Source organism: Oncorhynchus keta, chromosome 26 (genome assembly GCF_023373465.1).
Source record: "Oncorhynchus keta strain PuntledgeMale-10-30-2019 chromosome 26, Oket_V2, whole genome shotgun sequence".
Classification (NCBI taxonomy): Eukaryota; Metazoa; Chordata; class Actinopteri; order Salmoniformes; family Salmonidae; genus Oncorhynchus; species Oncorhynchus keta.
In genome coordinates this window covers 4,434,768-4,455,659 of record NC_068446.1, presented here as the reverse complement: position 1 = coordinate 4,455,659, position 20,892 = coordinate 4,434,768, and the positions used below count along the sequence as shown (strand labels likewise).

The 20,892-nt window shown below is 52.1% G+C and overlaps 1 protein-coding gene and 1 long non-coding RNA gene across 13 annotated transcripts in view; one reads left to right on the top strand and one right to left on the bottom strand.

Moving 5' to 3' along the window:
- Window positions 1–20,892, top strand: part of sgip1a (SH3GL interacting endocytic adaptor 1a) — a 137,337-nt gene that overhangs the window by 37,181 nt on the left and 79,264 nt on the right. For 9 of the 10 annotated variants that reach the window (XM_052480084.1, XM_052480082.1, XM_052480077.1 and 6 more), the window contains one exon: window positions 9,974–10,018. In XM_052480084.1, coding sequence (XP_052336044.1) covers window positions 9,974–10,018 — 45 coding nt within the window. Of the gene's footprint in view, window positions 1–9,053; window positions 9,338–9,973; window positions 10,019–20,892 lie in introns of those variants that run through there. The other variant, XM_052480080.1, reaches the window with a different exon arrangement.
- Window positions 16,523–17,789, bottom strand: LOC127911984 (uncharacterized). Of its 3 annotated transcripts, XR_008079948.1 has the most exons (4): window positions 17,402–17,789; window positions 17,163–17,202; window positions 17,047–17,086; window positions 16,523–16,887 (listed from the first exon to the last, which is right to left on the bottom strand). It is a non-coding gene; the product is annotated as an uncharacterized LOC127911984 (long non-coding RNA). The 3 variants fall into 3 exon arrangements; XR_008079947.1 differs by lacking the exon at window positions 17,047–17,086; XR_008079949.1 differs by lacking the exon at window positions 17,163–17,202.

Sequence of the window (20,892 nt, the reverse complement as noted above, 5' to 3'; positions counted from 1 at the left end):
TAATGTGGGGAGAGAGGGAGGGAGCATAACATGGCTTAATGAGGGGAGAGGGAGGGAGCATAACATGGCTTAATGAGGGGAGAGAGGGGGCGAGAGGGAGGGAGCATGCCATGGCTTAATGAGGGGAGAGAGGGAGGGGGAGAGGGAGGGAGCATAACATGGCTTAATGGGGAGAGAGGGAGGGGAGAGGGAGGGAGCATAACATTGCTTAATGAGGGGAGAGGGAGGGAGCATAACATGGCTTAATGATGGGAGAGGGAGGGGAGAGGGAGGGAGCATAACATGGCTTAATGAGGAGAGAGGGAGGGGGAGAGGGAGGGAGCATAACATGGCTTAATGGGAGAGAGAGGGAGGGAGGGGGAGAGGAGGAGCATAACATTGCTTAATGAGGGGAGAGGGAGGCAGCATAACATGGCTTAATGATGGGAGAGGGAGGGGAGAGGAGGAGCATAACATGGCTTAATGAGGGAGAGGGAGGAGCATAACATGGCTTAATGAGGGAGAGAGGAGGAGGGAGCATAACATGGCTTAATGAGGGGAGAGAGGGAGGGAGCATAACATGGCTTAATGTGGGGAGAGAGGGAGGGAGCATAACATGGCTTAATGAGGGGAGAGAGGGAGGGAGGGAGCATAACATGGCTTAATGAGGGAGAGAGGGAGGGAGCATAACATGGCTTAATGAGGGGAGAGAGGGAGGGAGCATAACATGGCTTAATGTGGGGAGAGAGGGAGGGAGCATAACATGGCTTAATGTGGGGAGAGAGGGAGGGGGAGAGGGAGGGAGCATGCCATGGCTTAATGAGGGGAGAGAGGGAGGGGGAGAGGGAGGGAGCATAACATGGCTTAATGAGGGGAGAGAAGGAGGGAGCAAGCCATGGCTTATTGAGGGGAGAGAGGGAGGGAGCATGCCATGGCTTAATAAGGGGAGAGAGGGGGAGAGAGGGAAGGAGCGGGGCGAGAGGGAAGGAGCAAGCCATGGCTTATTGATGGGAGAGAGGGGGGGAGCATGCCATGGTTTAATGAGGGGAGAGAGGGAGGGGGGGAGAGGGAGGGGGCATGCCATGGCTTAATGAGGGGAGAGAGGGGGGGAGCATGCCATGGTTTAATGAGGGGAGAGAGGGAGGGGGCATGCCATGGCTTAATGAGGGGAGAGAGGGAGGGGGCATGCCATGGCTTAATGAGGGGAGAGAGGGAGGGGCATGCCATGGCTTAATGAGGGGAGGGAGGGGGGAGAGAGGGAGGGAGCATGCCATGGTTTAATGAGGGGAGAGAGGAGGGGCATGCCATGGCTTAATGAGGGGAGGGGGGGAGAGAGAGGGAGGGCATGCCATGGCTTAATGAGGGGAGGGAGGGGGGAGAGAGGGAGGGGGCATGCCATGGCTTAATGAGGGGAGGGAGGGGGAGAGAGGGAGGGAGCATGCCATGGCTTAATGAGGGGAGAGAGGGGGAGAGAGGGAGGGAGCATGCCATGACGTAATGAGGGGCGAGAAGGAGGGAGCAAGCCATGGCTTAATGAGGGGAGGGAGGGGGAGAGAAGGAGGGAGCATAACATGGCTTAATGTGGGGAGAGAGGGGGAGAGAGGGAGGGAGCATGCCATGGCTTAATGAGGGGAGAGAAGGAGGGAGCAAGCCATGGCTTATTGAGGGGAGAGAGGGAGGGAGCATGCCATGGCTTAATAAGGGGAGAGAGGGGGAGAGAGGGAAGGAGCGGGGCGAGAGGGAAGGAGCATGCCATGGCTTAATGAGGGGGAGAGGGAAGGAGCATGCCATGGCTTAATGAGGGGGAGAGGGAGGGAGCATAACATGGCTTAATGAGGGGGGAGAGGGAGGGAGCATAACATGGCTTAATGAGGGGAGAGAGGGGGGAGAGGGAGGGAGCATAACATGGCTTAATGAGGGAGAGAGGGAGGGGCATAACATGGCTTAATGAGGGAGAGAGAGGGGGAGAGAGGGAAGGAGCATGCCATGGCTTAATGAGGGGAGAGGGGGAGCATGCCATGGCTTAATGAGGGGGGAGAGGGAGGGAGCATAACATGGCTTAATGTGGGGAGAGAGAGAGGGAGGGGGAGAGGGAGGGAGCATAACATGGCTTAATGAGGAGAGAGAGGGAGGAGCATGCCATGGCTTAATGAGGGAGAGAGAGAGGGAGAGAGGAGGAGCATGCCGTGGCTTATTGAGGGGAGAGAAGGAGGGAGCAAGCCATGGCTTAATGAGGGGAGGGAGGGGGGAGAGAAGGAGGGAGCATAACATGGCTTAATGAGGGGAGAGAGGGGGAGAGAGGGAGGGAGCATGCCATGGCTTAATGAGGGGAGAGAAGGAGGGAGCAAGCCATGGCTTATTGAGGGGAGAGAGGGAGGGAGCATGCCATGGCTTAATGAGGGGAGAGAGGGGGAGAGAGGGAAGGAGCGGGGCGAGAGGGAAGGAGCATGCCATGGCTTAATGAGGGGAGAGAAGGAGGGAGCAAGCCATGGCTTAATGAGGGGAGGGAAGGAGGGAGCATAACATGGCTTAATGAGGGGAGAGAGGGGGAGAGGGAGGGAGCATAACATGGCTTAATGAGGGGAGAGTGGGGGAGAGGGAGGGAGCATGCCATGGCTTAATGAGGGGAGAGGGAGGAGCATAACATGGCTTAATGAGGGGAGAGAGGGGGAGAGAGGGAAGGAGCGGGGCGAGAGGGAAGGAGCATGCCATGGCTTAATGAGGGGAGAGGGAGGGAGCATGCCATGGCTTAATGAGGGGGGAGAGGGAGGGAGCATAACATGGCTTAATGTGGGGGGAGGGGAGAGGGAGGGAGCATAACATGGCTTAATGAGGGGAGAGAGGGAGGGAGCATGCCATGGCTTAATGAGGGGAGGGAGAGAGGGAGGGAGCATGCCGTGGCTTATTGAGGGGAGAGAGGGGAGAGGGGGGGAGCGGGGAGAGAGGGGCGAGAGGGAGGGAGCATGCCATGGCTTAATGTGGGGAGAGAGGGAGGGGAGAGGGAGGGAGCATGCCATGGTTTAATGAGGGGAGAGAGGGAGGGGGCATGCCATGGCTTAATGAGGGGAGGGAGGGGGGAGAGAGGGAGGGGGCATGCCATGGCTTAATGAGGGGAGGGAGGGGGGAGAGAGGGAGGGGGCATGCCATGGCTTAATGAGGGGAGAGAGGGGGAGAGAGGGAGGGAGCATGCCATGACGTAATGAGGGGCGAGAAGGAGGGAGCAAGCCATGGCTTAATGAGGGGAGGGAGGGGGGAGAGAAGGAGGGAGCATAACATGGCTTAATGTGGGGAGAGAGGGGGAGAGAGGGAGGGAGCATGCCATGGCTTAATGAGGGGAGAGAAGGAGGGAGCAAGCCATGGCTTATTGAGGGGAGAGAGGGAGGGAGCATGCCATGGCTTAATAAGGGGAGAGAGGGAAGGAGCATGCCATGGCTTAATGAGGGGGGAGAGGGAAGGAGCATGCCATGGCTTAATGAGGGGGGAGAGGGAGGGAGCATAACATGGCTTAATGAGGGGGGAGAGGGAGGGAGCATAACATGGCTTAATGAGGGGAGAGAGGGGGAGAGGGAGGGAGCATAACATGGCTTAATGAGGGGAGAGTGGGGGAGAGGGAGGGAGCATGCCATGGCTTAATGAGGGGAGAGAGGGAGGGAGCATAACATGGCTTAATGAGGGGAGAGAGGGGGAGAGAGGGAAGGAGCGGGGCGAGAGGGAAGGAGCATGCCATGGCTTAATGAGGGGAGAGGGAGGGAGCATGCCATGGCTTAATGAGGGGGGAGAGGGAGGGAGCATAACATGGCTTAATGTGGGGAGAGAGAGAGGGAGGGGAGAGGGAGGGAGCATAACATGGCTTAATGAGGGGAGAGAGGGAGGGAGCATGCCATGGCTTAATGAGGGGGGAGAGAGGGAGGGAGCATGCCGTGGCTTATTGAGGGGAGAGAGGGGGAGAGAGGGAGGGAGCATGCCGTGGCTTATTGAGGGGAGAGAGAGGGAGCATGCCATGGCTTAATGTGGGGAGAGAGGGAGGGAGCATGCCATGGTTTAATGTGGGGAGAGAGGGAGGGGGCATGCCATGGCTTAATGTGGGGAGAGAGAGGGAGCATGCCATGGCTTAATGTGGGGAGAGAGGGAGGGAGCATGCCATGGTTTAATGAGGGGAGAGAGGGAGGGGGCATGCCATGGCTTATTGAGGGGAGAGAGAGGGAGCATGCCATGGTTTAATGAGGGGAGAGAGGGAGGGGGCATGCCATGGCTTAATGTGGGGAGAGAGAGAGGGAGCATGCCATGGCTTAATGTGGGGAGAGAGGGAGGGGGCATGCCATGGCTTAATGTGGGGAGAGAGAGGGAGCATGCCATGGCTTAATGTGGGGAGAGAGGGAGGGAGCATGCCATGGTTTAATGAGGGGAGAGAGGGAGGGGGCATGCCATGGCTTAATGAGGGGAGGGAGGGGGGAGAGAGGGAGGGGCATGCCATGGCTTAATGAGGGAGGGAGGGGGAGAGGGAGGGCATGCCATGGCTTAATGAGGGGAGGGAGGAGAGAGAGGGAGGAGCATGCCATGGCTTAATGAGGGGAGAGAGGGGAGAGAGGGAGGGAGCATGCCATGACGTAATGAGGGGCGAGAAGGAGGGAGCAAGCCATGGCTTAATGAGGGGAGGGAGGGGGAGAGAAGGAGGGAGCATAACATGGCTTAATGTGGGGAGAGAGGGGGAGAGAGGGAGGGAGCATGCCATGGCTTAATGAGGGGGAGAGGAGGGAGCAAGCCATGGCTTATTGAGGGGAGAGAGGGAGGGAGCATGCCATGGCTTAATAAGGGGAGAGAGGGAAGGAGCGGGGCGAGAGGGAAGGAGCATGCCATGGCTTAATGAGGGGGGAGAGGGAAGGAGCATGCCATGGCTTAATGAGGGGGAGAGGAGGAGCATAACATGGCTTAATGAGGGGAGAGGAGGAGCATAACATGGCTTAATGAGGGGAGAGAGGGGAGAGGGAGGGAGCATAACATGGCTTAATGAGGGGAGAGTGGGGGAGAGGGAGGGAGCATGCCATGGCTTAATGAGGGGAGAGAGGGAGGGAGCATAACATGGCTTAATGAGGGGAGAGAGGGGGAGAGAGGGAAGGAGCATGCCATGGCTTAATGAGGGGAGAGGGGGGGAGCATGCCATGGCTTAATGAGGGGGGAGAGGGAGGGAGCATAACATGGCTTAATGTGGGGAGAGAGAGAGGGAGGGGAGAGGGAGGGAGCATAACATGGCTTAATGAGGAGAGAGAGGGAGGGAGCATGCCATGGCTTAATGAGGGGAGAGAGAGAGGGAGAGAGGGAGGGAGCATGCCGTGGCTTATTGAGGGGAGAGAAGGAGGGAGCAAGCCATGGCTTAATGAGGGGAGGGAGGGGGGAGAGAAGGAGGGAGCATAACATGGCTTAATGAGGGGAGAGAGGGGGAGAGAAGGAGGGAGCATAACATGGCTTAATGAGGGGAGAGAGGGGGAGAGAGGGAGGGAGCATGCCATGGCTTAATGAGGGGAGAGAAGGAGGGAGCAAGCCATGGCTTATTGAGGGGAGAGAGGGAGGGAGCATGCCATGGCTTAATGAGGGGAGAGAGGGGGAGAGAGGGAAGGAGCGGGGCGAGAGGGAAGGAGCATGCCATGGCTTAATGAGGGGGGAGAGGGAAGGAGCATGCCATGGCTTAATGAGGGGGGAGAGGGAGGGAGCATAACATGGCTTAATGAGGGGGGAGAGGGAGGGAGCATAACATGGCTTAATGAGGGGAGAGAGGGGGAGAGGGAGGGAGCATAACATGGCTTAATGAGGGGAGAGTGGGGGAGAGGGAGGGAGCATGCCATGGCTTAATGAGGGGAGAGAGGGAGGGAGCATAACATGGCTTAATGAGGGGAGAGAGGGAAGGAGCGGGGCGAGAGGGAAGGAGCATGCCATGGCTTAATGAGGGGAGAGGGAGGGAGCATGCCATGGCTTAATGAGGGGGGAGAGAGAGGGAGAGGGAGGGAGCATGCCATGGCTTAATGAGGAGAGGGAGGGAGCGAGCAATGAAGAGCAAGGGAGAAAAAAAGAGGAGCGAAGAAGCAGGAGAGGGAGAACATTTCACATGGGCTTGAGCATGACCCGGGTTAATGCATTGTACACGAAGAGACACGGGGCTGGCTCAATGTAAAGTGTGACAGACGGACTCATAAACGGGCAGGACAGCATGTGTCTCATCTGTCTGCCTGTGTAAGAAGCCTAGCTTACATCTTTCTTTAAATCTGACTTGTGTATAGATATTGTACATTCTGCATCTGCAAGTGATTTAGTTATTTGTTGAGTAATATAATTTTCTATTACAAGAGTAGCTCTGTCATTATTATTGTGGCTGCTGTTGTTGTTATGGAGGCTTGAGCAGTGCTTGGCTAATTGTCAGGCTGTCCAGCAGCTCATGTCTCTCTCTGTTCAGTCTCTGCTCCGTAGCCAGAAACATAAACATCCTCTATCTCCCTCTCCCTCTTCTCTATTTCACCCCAATCTCTCTCTTTCTCCCCCAGTTCTCTTGTTCTCTCTTTCACTCTTTGTCTACTCCGTTAGTGGTCATCCCTTAGCCTCTGGCTCCATCCACCCCCACATTTAAAAGTAATCACCAGCCTCCATGCACACACACACATCCACACCTCCCTCCCTCGTTCTCTCCCCTCCCTCCATCTCTCCCTCATCCCCTCTCACTGGCAGCAGGCTGAGAGTAGCAGTACACACACACACATCCACACCTCCCTCCCTCGTTCTCTCCCCTCCCTCCATCTCTCCCTCATCCCCTCTCACTGGCAGCAGGCTGAGAGTAGCAGTACACACACACACACCTCCCTCCCTCCTCTCCTCAATCTGGGTCCATCCAGGCTGAGAGTAGCAGTAGCAGCATAAACGATAGAAGACCGTAGCTCCTCCCTCGGTTGGGCTGGGTCTAGAGAGGCAGCTGTACATGGCGTCGGTCTCCCTGACGTCACAATGATGGATCGTTATCCCCAATGGCAATGGCAGCGGAGAGGGAGAGAGAGGGAGGGGCATAGAGAGAGAGGGAGGGGCATAGAGAGAGAGAGAGAGAGAGAGAGAGAGAGAGAGAGAGAGAGAGAGAGAGAGAGAGAGAGAGAGAGAGAGAGAGAGAGAGAGAGGGGCAGAGAGAGGAGGAGGGAGGGGCATAGAGGGAGGGGCATAGAGAGGGAGAGAGAGAGAGGGAGGGAGGGGCATAGAGAGAGAGAGGGAGGGAGGGGCATAGAGAGGGAGAGGGAGGGAGGGGCATAGAGAGGGAGAGAGAGGGAGGGGCATAGAGGGAGAGAGAGGGAGGGGCATAGAGAGAGAGAGAGGGAGGGGCATAGAGAGAGAGAGAGGGAGGGGCATAGAGAGGGAGAGAGAGGGAGGGGCAGAGAGAGAGAGAGGGAGGGGCATAGAGAGAGAGAGAGAGGGAGGGGCATAGAGAGAGAGAGGGAGGGGCATAGAGAGAGAGAGAGAGAGGGAGGGAGGGGCATAGAGAGAGAGAGAGGGAGGGAGGGGCATAGAGAGAGAGAGAGGGAGGGGCATAGAGAGAGAGAGAGAGAGGGAGGGAGGGGCATAGAGAGGGAGAGAGAGGGAGGGGCATAGAGAGAGAGAGAGGGAGGGGCATAGAGAGAGAGAGAGGGAGGGGCAGAGAGAGAGAGAGAGGGAGGGGCATAGAGAGAGAGGGAGGGGCATAGAGAGGGAGAGAGAGGGAGGGGCATAGAGAGAGAGAGAGGGAGGGGCATAGAGAGAGAGAGAGAGGGAGGGGCATAGAGAGAGAGAGAGAGAGAGGGAGGGGCATAGAGAGAGAGAGAGAGAGAGAGGGAGGGAGGGGCATAGAGAGAGGGAGGGAGGGGCATAGAGAGAGGGAGGGAGGGGCATAGAGAGAGGGAGGGAGGGGCATAGAGAGAGAGAGAGGGAGGGGCATAGAGAGAGAGAGAGAGGAGGGAGGGGCATAGAGAGGAGAGAGAGGGAGGGGCATAGAGGAGGGAGAGAGAGGGAGGGGCATAGAGAGAGAGAGAGGGAGGGGCAGAGAGAGAGAGAGAGGGAGGGGCATAGAGAGAGAGAGAGGGAGGGGCATAGAGAGAGAGAGAGGGAGGGGCATAGAGAGAGAGAGAGAGGGAGGGGCATAGAGAGGGAGAGAGAGAGAGGGAGGGGCATAGAGAGAGAGAGGGAGGGAGGGGCATAGAGAGAGAGAGAGAGGGAGGGGCATAGAGAGAGAGAGAGAGGGAGGGGCATAGAGAGAGAGAGAGAGAGAGGGAGGGGCATAGAGAGAGAGAGAGGGAGGGAGGGGCATAGAGAGAGGGAGGGAGGGGCATAGAGAGAGGGAGGGAGGGGCATAGAGAGAGGGAGGGAGGGGCATAGAGAGAGAGAGAGGCAGGGGCATAGAGAGAGGGAGGGGCATAGAGAGAGAGAGAGAGAGGGGCATAGAGAGAGAGAGAGAGGGAGGGGCATAGAGAGGGAGAGAGAGGGAGGGGCATAGAGAGGGAGAGAGGGAGAGAGAGAGAGGGGCATAGAGAGAGAGAGAGGGAGGGGCATAGAGAGAGAGAGAGAGAGAGAGAGAGAGAGAGAGAGAGGGGCATAGAGAGAGAGAGAGAGAGGGAGGGAGAGGCAGAGAGAGAGAGAGAGGGAGGGGCATAGAGAGAGAGAGAGAGAGGGAGGGAGGGGCATAGAGAGAGAGAGAGGGAGGGGCATAGAGAGAGAGGGAGGGGCATAGAGAGAGAGAGAGAGGGAGGGGCATAGAGAGGGAGAGAGAGAGGGAGGGGCATAGAGAGAGAGAGAGGGAGGGGCATAGAGAGAGAGAGAGAGGGAGGGGCATAGAGAGGGAGAGAGAGAGGGAGGGGCATAGAGAGAGAGAGAGGGAGGGGCATAGAGAGAGAGAGGGAGAGAGAGAGGGAGGGGCATAGAGAGAGAGAGAGGGAGGGGCATAGAGAGAGAGAGAGGGAGGGGCATAGAGAGAGAGAGAGAGAGAGAGGAGGGGGCATAGAGAGGGAGAGAGAGAGGGAGGGGCATAGAGAGAGAGAGAGGGATGGTGGGAGGTGGAGAGAGAGAGAGCAGTCATACTGAGCCAGCAGGCAGAGCAAAAACAGTGATATAGAAAAGGGAGGGAGTAGCAGGCAGACTTAGAGAAGGCAGAGCTCTCTGAAAATAGACTTTTAAACCTTCAGAGAATGGAGTATACCCGTTAGGAGGGCATATACATTTATTCTGTAACCAGGATCAGGGTGTGTGTTCGTGAGTGTGTCCTCAAAATGGGCTGTCAGTTCACTTTAACCTGCTCGTTATTCTGTCGACGAGCAAATAATTAATCTCATTCATCACTCTGCAGAGTCTACATACACACAAGGTAGGCAGGGGAGGGGTGTGTGTGCGTTATTTATGTTCGTTCGTGTGTGTGCGTGTTCTCTGTGTTTGAGTTTGCCTGTGTGTCTGGGTAGGTGTGTGCGAATGTGTGTGCGTATAGATGCGTGGTGTGATGGAGGGAGGCTACTAGTTTGTCGTTCTCTAGGGCCAGGCTATCAGGGGATGCAAGCCGAATGCATGTGACTCTGCAGAGAACCTCAAGGATTGGCTGAGAGCAGCTGTGACCTCAGCAAGCCTCCCTCTTTCTCTCTCGCTCTGCCTCCCTCCCTCTCTACCCCCTCTCTTTCTCTTTTTTTCCCCCAATAGTTTTTTTTTTCTCCTCCTCTCAGCATCCTTGGCTGATTGTGTAAGTTAGAGGCGCCGTAGCAGTGGAAGCGGCATCCATGGCCTAAGCCACAGCCTCTCTCGGGCTTCTGATCGGCACTGAGCCCAGCCAGCTCCCCTCTCTGCCCAGTCGCGGTGCATGGACCCTGGGCCAGTAGACAGACGACGTGTGGCAGTGTTGGAGGCTGTGTGTTAGCTGTAGCGCTAGGTTAGCCCTGTGTTAGGTTCTGTTCTCTATTCTATCCGTGTCATCTGGTAACCAGGGGCTTCTCTCCCCTTCCTGATTTCTTTCCAGGCTCCTTGGAGATAGAGGAATGCAAATCTGCAATCATGATGGAAGGTAAGACACACTTGAATTTATTCTCTATTTATTTGTGTGTGTGTGTGTGTGTGTGTGTGTGTGTGTGTGTGTGTGTGTGTGTTTGGCAGCTTCAAATGTCATAAGCTGTGCTCCTATTTTGAGTGCATTCATTCCAGTGATCTTACATGTGATTTGGTGGGAAGGGCACAGCCACTGTAGAGAACGTCTCTCTCTACCAATCGAATGGCTAATTGAACAGTGGTGTGTTTTCCTCTCTCTCTCTCTCTCACCGTCTTCCCTTCCTGTAAAGGATTATTGGGGTTTATTGTGCAGAAGCTTATGTGCCCAGCTGGCTTGTATAAATTCTCTTTGTATGGAGCGGCACACACACACACACAGGGTACCAACGGTGTGTTCTGCTGTAGCCTCTTATCTGCGCGGCCAATAGCCTGCTTGCGTTGCGAGGCCATTTTCCAACAGGAGGAAGCTGCGTTTGCACCCTATGGATAGATCGATCGGTCACGGTCAACGCTGTTCGGGAAACACACAGGGCATTCTGGGTCATGTTTGGCCCTTTATGTGTTGATGACGTCATCTGACTGCAAGGATGGAGAGAGCGAGGCTCCTTTTATTTCTGCATTCTGTAAACGACATGATTCATTTAATACATTTCATCTGCCTGCTCCATTTTGAATCTCATCTCCATAATCTACGACATACAGAACAGAAATACAGATCTACAATCTATTCAAGCTGTGATTTATCTTCCAAAAGCATCACTGTTGTGGCAATATTACTATTAAACTGAACAAAAAATATAAACACAACATGCAACAATTTCAACGATTTTACTGAGTTACTGTTCATATAAGGAAATCAGTCAATTGAAATAAATGAGGCTCTAATCTATGGATTTCACATGACTGGGCAGGGGCGTAGCCATGGGTGGGACTGGGAGGGCATAGGCCCACCCAGTTGGGAGCCAGGTCCACCCACTGGGGAGCCAGGCCCAGCCAATCAGAGTGAGTTTTTCCACGCAAAAAGGCTTTATTACAGACAGAAATACTATTCAGTTTCATCAGCTGTCCGGGTGGCTGGTCTCAGACAATCCCACAGGTGAAGAAGCTGGATGTGGAGGTCCTGGGTTGGTCTGGTTACACATGGTCTGCGGTTGTGAGGCCGATTGGACATATTGCCAAATTCTATAAAACAACATTGGAGGTGGCTTATGGTAGAGAAATGGTCTGCGGTTGTGAGGCCAGTTGGACGTCTGCCAAATTCTATAAAACAACATTGGAGGTGGCTTATGGTAGAGAAATTAACATCAAATTATCTGGCAACAGAAAACTTGATACATCTGTGGCGTTGTGTTGTGTGACAGAACTGAACATTTTAGGGTGGCATTTCTAATGTCCCTAACACAAAGTGCACCTGTGTAATGATCATGCTGTGTAATCAGCTTCTTGATAGGCCACACCTGTCAGGTGGATGGATTATCTTGGTAAAGGAGAAATTCTCACTGACAGGGATGTAAAACACATGTGTGCACAACATTTGAGAGAAATAATATTTTTGTGCGTATGGAACATTTCTGGGATCTTTTATTTTAGCTCATGAAACATGGGACCAACACTTTACATGTTGCGTTTATATTTTTGTTCAGTATATTTAAGCATACTAGTTTTAGGTTCATTGTATGTTTATAGTATGTCAGACTACCAGGACGTTAAGTGCAATAACTTGTTGTTGCGTCAGCAATGGCGTCATTCAAGCCTAGTTAGCACAGTGTTGGTAATATGAACAGCAAGGCCGCCTGTTCTCCATCTCGCCATCAGATCTGTGTGTTCTAGCCAGACATGTTACCTTAATAATGAAAATGTTTTTTAAAAATCAAATTGCAACTGAATCCAATTAATGCTGTTCCAATTTTCATTCTAAGCCTCCCCATCAGCACCTTGGCGTTCCCCCTTCCTACATTACAGTAGAAACGTGTCGTTAACCATCGGCTGGCTCTGCCTGTGTGTGTCTAGACGAGAGTGATCCAGCCTGTCTGTCGGTCAACCCCAGTCCCTGGCGGGCCCGTTGGTGGTCACAGGTTCTGGCTTTAGACGAGAGTGATCCAGCCTGTCTGTCGGTCAACCCCAGTCCCTGGCGGGCCCGTCGGTGGTCACAGGTTCTGGCTTTAGACGAGAGTGATCCAGCCTGTCTGTCGGTCAACCCCAGTCCCTGACGGGCCCGTCGGTGGTCACAGGTTCTGGCTTTAGACGAGAGTGATCCAGCCTGTCTGTCGGTCAACCCCAGTCCCTGGCGGGCCCGTCGGTGGTCACAGGTTCTGGCTTTAGACGAGAGTAATCCAGCCTGTCTGTCGGTCAACCCCAGTCCCTGGCGGGCCCGTCGGTGGTCACAGGTTCTGGCTTTAGACGAGAGTGATCCAGCCTGTCTGTCGGTCAACCCCAGTCCCTGGCGGGCCCGTCGGTGGTCACAGGTTCTTGGCTTTAGACGAGAGTGATCCAGTCGGTCTGCCAGCCTGTCTGTCGGTCAACCCCAGTCCCTGGCGGGCCCGTCGGTGGTCACAGGTTCTTGGCTTTAGATGAGAGTGATCCAGCCTGTCTGTCGGTCAACCCCAGTCCCTGGCGGGCCCGGTGGTCGGTGGTCACAGGTTCTTGGCTTTAGATGAGAGTGATCCAGCCTGTCTGTCGGTCAACCCCAGTCCCTGGCGGGCGGTGGGCCCTGTCGGTGGTCACAGGTTCTTGGCTTTAGACGAGAGTGATCCAGCCTGTCTGTCGGTCAACCCCAGTCCCTGGCGGGCCCGTCGGTGGTCACAGGTTCTTGGCTTTAGATGAGAGTGATCCAGCCTGTCTGCCAGCCTGTCTGTCGGTCAACCCCAGTCCCTGGCGGGCCCGTCGGTGGTCACAGGTTCTTGGCTTTAGATGAGAGTGATCCAGCCGGTCTGCCAGCCTGTCTGTCGGTCAACCCCAGTCCCTGGCGGGCCCGTCGGTGGTCACAGGTTCTTGGCTTTAGACGAGAGTGATCCAGCCTGTCTGTCGGTCAACCCCAGTCCCTGGCGGGCCCGTCGGTGGTCACAGGTTCTGGCTTTAGACGAGAGTGATCCAGCCTGTCTGTCGGTCAACCCCAGTCCCTGGCGGGCCCGTCGGTGGTCACAGGTTCTTGGCTTTAGACGAGAGTGATCCAGCCTGTCTGTCGGTCAACCCCAGTCCCTGGCGGGCCCGTCGGTGGTCACAGGTTCTTGGCTTTAGATGAGAGTGATCCAGCCTGTCTGTCGGTCAACCCCAGTCCCTGGCGGGCCCGTCGGTGGTCACAGGTTCTTGGCTTTAGATGAGAGTGATCCAGCCTGTCTGTCGGTCAAGGTTCCCCAGTCCCTGGCGGGTCCGTCGTCGGTGGTCACAGGTTCTTGGCTTTAGATGAGAGTGATCCAGCCTGTCTGTCGGTCAACCCCAGTCCCTGGCGGGCCCGTCGGTGGTCACAGGTTCTTGGCTTTAGATGAGAGTGATCCAGCCTGTCTGTCGGTCAACCCCAGTCCCTGGCGGGCCCGTCGGTGGTCACAGGTACTTGGCTTTAGACGAGAGTGATCCAGCCTGTCTGTCGGTCAACCCCAGTCCCTGGCGGGCCCGTCGGTGGTCACAGGTTCTTGGCTTTAGACGAGAGTGATCCAGCCTGTCTGTCGGTCAACCCCAGCCCTGGCGGGTCAACCCCAGTCCCTGGCGGTGGTCACAGGTTCTTGGCTTTAGACGAGAGTGATCCAGCCTGTCTGCCAGCCTGTCTGTCGGTCAACCCCAGTCCCTGACGGGCCCGTCGGTGGTCACAGGTTCTTGGCTTTAGATGAGAGTGATCCAGCCTGTCTGTCGGTCAACCCCAGTCCCTGGCGGGCCCGTCGGTGGTCACAGGTTCTTGGCTTTAGATGAGAGTGATCCAGCCTGTCTGTCGGTCAACCCCAGTCCCTGGCGGGCCCGTCGGTGGTCACAGGTTCTTGGCTTTAGATGAGAGTGATCCAGCCTGTCTGTCGGTCAACCCCAGTCCCTGGCGGGCCCGTCGGTGGTCACAGGTTCTTGGCTTTAGATGAGAGTGATCCAGCCTGTCTGCCAGCCTGTCTGTCGGTCAACCCCAGTCCCTGGCGGGCCCGTCGGTGGTCACAGGTTCTTGGCTTTAGACGAGAGTGATCCAGCCTGTCTGTCGGTCAACCCCAGTCCCTGGCGGGCCCGTCGGTGGTCACAGGTTCTTGGCTTTAGATGAGAGTGATCCAGCCTGTCTGTCGGGCAACCCCAGTCCCTGGCGGGCCCGTCGGTGGTCACAGGTTCTTGGCTTTAGATGAGAGTGATCCAGCCTGTCTGTCGGTCAACCCCAGTCCCTGGCGGGCCCGTCGGTGGTCACAGGTTCTTGGCTTGTAGAAATACAATTACTTGAACAGTTATCCCCATTCAAGTCATGGTTCTGTGGCCTAAGGAACTTTTCCTGTTCTAGTCATTTCTATGGCTTCGGAGCCCAGCCACATTAGAGGACATTTGGGTGCAGTGACAGAGTTGTTTCATAGTCTCGTGAAAAACCCATCCAGCAAGGCAAGCAGAAAACCCTCATGATTTTCATACATGGATAGAACCCCTGATTATCTGATAGTGACATTCACACGACACAATCAATGATCAATTTGGCCTGGCATTCTTACTGGGTTCTGACATTGTTTTCAATGTAATGATTTAAACCAAGCCTATAGATGATACCTATTGACAGACCGACAGTTTTGTGAGAGAAATCCTGTACATCGTGTGCTCTGTCTTAATCAGTGTATCACAATGGTTTTTACTCTCGGTCCCGGATCGTGACCTCTGTACAGGTCACGTGATGCGGTGCTTTCTGAATGACGTTGTTCCGGTTCACCCCAGTCAAAGCTCTTCACTTCCCCAGTCCATTGGCAGTGACCGACGAGATGTTGAATCAATACAAACAGCTGTAGGTTATAAGACCCTACATAAAGGCCCTACAGCCCCCAGTGACTTTGTGATCCCTCCCTCCCTTCCCTCTTCTCTCCTGCGTGCATGCCATCCACCTGAAGGCCAGATGAAGGAGGCTTGCTGTCAAAACGTTGGCTATTATTAAATGCGTTGCATTGGAGTGCCATGCCATCTATCTGTCTGTCTATTTGGCAGAGCGGGGATTATGCTTTGCTAGCTAGCTAGAGATCTTGTCTGGCAGAGGCTTCCCTGCACGTGTCACGGGCGAGGTGTTGGGTAGCGTTAGGTTGGGGATGGAGAATGCATGGGGAAGAAAACGACAGTCACGGTGTGCTGTGTGTCTTTAAATAGCCCTCCATTAGCATGGCTAGCGCTGTCTTAGTGTGGCTGTGTGACATTGGATTACTAACTGTCAGGTGTAAAGCGGGCGTTAATCCCTGTTAGCAGTGCTGTTTAAAGTCCCACTGCCAGGAGGACCGAGAATGGTACCGGAAACCGTAGAGAGTTGTATCTCTACAGAGTAAACACCCGGCTTAGCTGTCAAGGATAGATGTGAAGCTATTGTCCTAATCTGGAATACGAAGTGATCCCGGACCTCTCCTCGAATACCCTCCGACCCCAGACAGTTTCACATGTAATCTGTTCCAGTACAAGCAGCACACCTGATACTAACCCCAGAGCTTAGTGATCAGTTGAACATGTTGAATCATGTGTGCTAGTACCGGAATAGATCAAATAAGTGAAACTGATTGGAGGTACTCAAGGACAGGTGTGAGAAGCATTGGAATGTGTGGATGTACTGTAGGTTCCTGGTATCGTTGTGGAGAAACCAGACTTATATATTCATCATTGGGTGCTTATTGTGGTATGATTGAGTCATGTTAAGGTTGATAGGCAGGGACTAAACAGATCTTGAGACGTCCTAAGGACATGGAATAAGACCCCAGAGGGAGGCCCATTCTTGGGCGCGTTAGCCCTGGGTAACCGCCTCATGCTATGTAGCATTGGCTCTAAGGTTTTAATATAGTTGACGCTGTGACGGCAACGGGGAGACCCGGGTGGTTCCAAATGGTATCCAGCTAGGGCTATCACCACGGTTGGCAGCAGGACAAGACGAGAGGCCGAGGAGGGCCAATTTAAATATGAGTTTTTAAATAGTTGTGTTCTTGCTCTTTATTTCCGGTGACTAGTTTTAGGTCTGTGCTGGGTCCCACCCTAGCATTACACTACGTGACCTCGCCCATGAGGGTGTTACCATGGTTCGCTGGGTTCTCCCTCCCCAGCCGGTTGGTGCCAACCTCAGCCTACAACACCAACCCTGCACACTAGATAACATATTATCACACAACAATTGTAGTCCTTTAATCTTCCCTTGATTTAAAAAAATATATTTTGTATTAGCATAGTGTTGTAAGAGATGTGCTACACTCCTGTGTTACTGGTCTGTTCAGCTGCAGAGGCAGAGCTAGACAGGAAGAAGTATAATGCATAATGTTTGGGGCTTCTTGCAGCTCAGAAGGAAATGCCTTCATTGTGAAAGGAGGGGGGCAGTGACATCTGGAGGTATTCTCAACAGGTGACCCGTTTGTGTGTGGCGCCACTGAGGTGTGAAATTGTGTGTGTCAAAATGCAGAAACGGGCCACAGAAGAGGAAACGCTCAGTTTAGGGAAGAATAGTGTCTTTGTTGCTGTGAGGGACAACAGAGCCCCAGAACAAGGCAAAGCAGTAGGGACATGAACTAGGCACAGGAAGGGGACTGTCATCTGGATTAATTGTCCTTCATTTGTTTTGTGTTTTTATGCCCTCACACCTCTGGCCCCTGCTAGTATACCTCTCATTCACACACACATTGACATCCACCTCATCGCTCTCCCTAAGACACACACACATTGACATCCACCTCATCGCTCTCCCTAAGACACACACACATTAACATCCACCTCATCACTCTCCCTAAGACACACAACAATAACATCCACCTCATCTTCCCTAAGATTTTTTAAAAACATTAACATCCACCTCAGTGTTCCCTAAGAGACACACACATTAACATCCACCTGCAGAGGCTCTCCCTAAGACAGGAACACATTAACATCCACCTCATCGCTCTCCCTAAGACACACACACATTAACATCCACCTCATTCTCCCTAAGACACACACACATTAACATCCACCTCATGTCTGGCCCTAAGACACACACAAATAACATCCACCTCATCGCTCTCCCTAAGACACACACACATTAACATCCACCTCATCGCTCTAGGGAAGAACACACACTTTTAACATCCACAACAGAGCTCCCCTAAGACAACACACATTAACATCCACCTAGGCTCCCTAAGGGGACACACACATTAACATCCCTTCATTTGTTTTGTGTTTTTAAGACACACACACACAATAACATCCACCTCTAGTCTCCCTAAGACACACACACATTAACATCCACCTCATCGCTCTCCCTAAGACACACACACATTAACATCCACCTCATCGCTCTCCCTAAGACACACACACATTAACATCCACCTCATCGCTCTCCCTAAGACACACACACATTAACATCCACCTCATCGCTCTCCCTAAGACACACACACATTAACATCCACCTCATCGCTCTCCCTAAGACACACACACATTAACATCCACCTCATCGCTCTCCCTAAGACACACACACATGCATGAAATATGACTGGTTATTCTGTATAATTGTTTGTCTGTTTGCCTACCAGACTCTCTCTTTCTGTATTTTTAGCTATTTCTCTGTTTCCCTTTTTATTGTAATGTATCACCTGCCTCTCTGTGTCTCTGTCCGTCTCTGTCCGTCTGTCTCTCTTTCCCTGTGTCTCTGTCCGTCTGTCTCTCTTTCCCTGTGTCTCTGTCCGTCTGTCTCTCTTTCCCTGTGTCTCTGTCCACCTGTTTCTCTCACTGCACCAAATACCCTAGTTTCAGACTTCTAATTATCCTTACACCTTACAAGACTCTAACCACTTCCATGCCAGTGTTGTGACTTTACTTTCATTCATCTGATGACTGTTATTTATCTAATCAACTAACTATGTTTAAGTGTTACCCGATTTTAAATTAATCATGTAACAATTAACTCATTAGGATTTAGGGGACTTCGAGAGCACTTATGAATCATAACCTCGTATCGTATCATCATTCTGAACGGTCGTAACCTCCTGTGTCTGCAAAAACCTGAGCCTTACTTATGATTCAGTACTACACAAATTGTTTTAATTACATTGCCGTTCAAAAGATTGGGGTCACTTAGAAATGTCCTTGTCTTTGAAAGAAAAGTTCTTGTCCATTAAAATAACATCAAATTGATCAGAAATACAGTGTTTACATTGTTAATGTTGTGAATGACTATTGTAGCTGGAAACAGCAGATTTGTTATGGAATATCTGCATAGGCATACAGAGGCCCATTATCAGCAGCCATCACTCCTGTGTTCCAATGACACATTGTGTTAGATAATCCAAGTTTATCATTTTAATAGGCTAATTGATCATTAGAAAACCCTGTTGCAATTATGTTAGCACAGCTGAAAACTGTTTGTCCTGATTAAAGAAGCAATACAACTGGCCTTTAGACTAGTTGAGTATCTGGAGCATCAGCATTTGTGGGTCCGATTACAGGCTAAAAATGGCCAGAAACAAATAACTTTTTTCTGAAACCTGTCAGTCTATTCTTGTTCTGAGAAATGAAGGCTATTCCATGTTAGAAATTGCCAAGAAACTGAAGCTCTCGCACAATGCTGTATACCACTCCCTTCACAGAACATCACAAACTGGCTCTAACCAGAATAGAAAGAGGAGTGGGAGGCCCCAGTGCACAACTGAGCAAGAGGACAAGTACATTAGAGTGTCTAGTTTGAGAAACAGATGCCTCACAAATCCTCAACTGGCAGCTTCATTAAATAGTACCCGCAAAACACCATTCTCAATGTCAACAGTGAAGAGGCGACTCCGGGATGCTGCCCTTCTAGGCAGAGTTGCAAAGAAAAAGCTATACCTCGGACTGGCCAATAAAAAGAAAAGAAAAGATTAAGATGGGCAAAAGAACACAGACATTGGACAGAGGAACTCTGCAGCCACTTCACTGTTGACGTTGAGACTGGTGTTTTGTGGGTACTATTTACTGAAGCTGCCAGTTGAGGATTTGTGAGGCGTTTGTGACACGTTCTATGACCTCACTCGTGGGGGAAGTGACTACTTACTGTGCACAGTTATAGAAATAATTTCCCCTTAGTTTCTAAAATCCCCTCCCTCTCTTAACAAAAACACTGTCATCATTTTTCATATGTCATGCACAACGTGGAGGATGGAAACTTCGTACATGTAGTGGGTATACTTTTCAAGTTACAGTATTTCCTTTATAACATTTTAAATGACAACACAACATTACAACCAAACCGACATCAGTGTTCTTTTAAGTTGCCTCTGACCATTCCCCACGTTCTATGTTAGAAATATTGTTCTAGTATTTACTTTAGAACGTGTTTAGAGTTTTGGCGGGAAAATCTTTGAAACAAAGGCACATTCCTCCGGTGAATTTGGAGAGAGTTGAAAGTTCTGTCCTTAATTTACAGCAGGGTGTGAGCTGTCGACCCCCACCAGTTCCTTTCTCGAGGGGGTCTGGTTGAAGTTACTTATTGCCAAGCTTGATCTGACCTCTTTGGATCCTCACAGGACAGTCATGACACTTTCGACCCCCCCGATGAACTGAGACTTTTCTTATGGTAAAAGAGTGGGGTGCAATGCAATATTAGGCAGGTGTTCCTAATGTTTGGTTTACTCAGTGTATGTTAACACCAGTCGGAGGAACTTAAGTATTTTATCTTTGAACGCTCAATCTGGTTTCTCCACTGACAGTTGGATAAGGTTATGTTAGCAACATTCGTTGGGGCTAGAGATCCTGACAGCGTTGTGTCCAGCCTGAGACATGCCATGTAGTTATCCTGACACTCACAATTCACCATTGCTACAGCCATGAAGTGTTTACTTATGAGGCCTTTCCAAACAATGCAGAGTTAAGAAGTAAGAAAATTATCAAATAAAAATATAAAATAGTAGCAATAAATACCAATACGGAGACTATATACAGGGAGTACTGGTACCAAGTCAATGTACGAGGTAGTTGAAGTGATATATAGGTAGGGGTAAAAGTGACTAGGCAATCAGAATAGATAATAAACAGAGTAGCAGCAGCATATGTGAAGAGTATAATATAATAATAATAATATAATAATAATAATAATATATGCCATTTAGCTGACGCTTTTATCCAAAGCGACTTACAGTCATGTGTGCATACATTCTACGTATGGGTGGTCCCGGGAATCGAACCCACTACCCTGGCGTTACAAGCACCATGCTCTACCAACTGAGCCACAGAAGGACCACGTGTGACCACAGTATCAAAGTGTGTGTGGCATCATTATGCGTGTATGTGTGTGTCGGAGTGTAAGTATGTGTGAGTGTTGGGGTTGAGTTCAGTGAGTGTGCAAGAGCGTCAGTGCAAAAAAACGGTCAATGCAAATAGTAGCCATTCGATTAACTGCTCCGCAGACTTCTGCTATGGGGGTAGAAGCTGTTCAGGAGCCTTTTGGTACCGCTTGCCGTGCGGTAGCAGAGTGAACAGTCTATGGCTTGGGTGTATGGGGTCTTTGACAATTTTTTGCACCACCCTCTGCTGCACCTTGCGGTCAGATGCTAAGCAGTTATCAAATGTATTTATATAGCCCTTCGTACATCAGCTGATATCTCAAAGTGCTGTACAGAAACCCAGCCTAAAACCCCAAACGGCAAGCAATGCAGGTGTTGAAGCACGGTGGCTAGGAAAAACTCCCTAGAAAGGCCAAAACCTAGGAAGAAACCTAGAGAGGAACCAGGCTATGTGGAGTGGCCAGTCCTCTTCTGGTTGTGCCGGGTG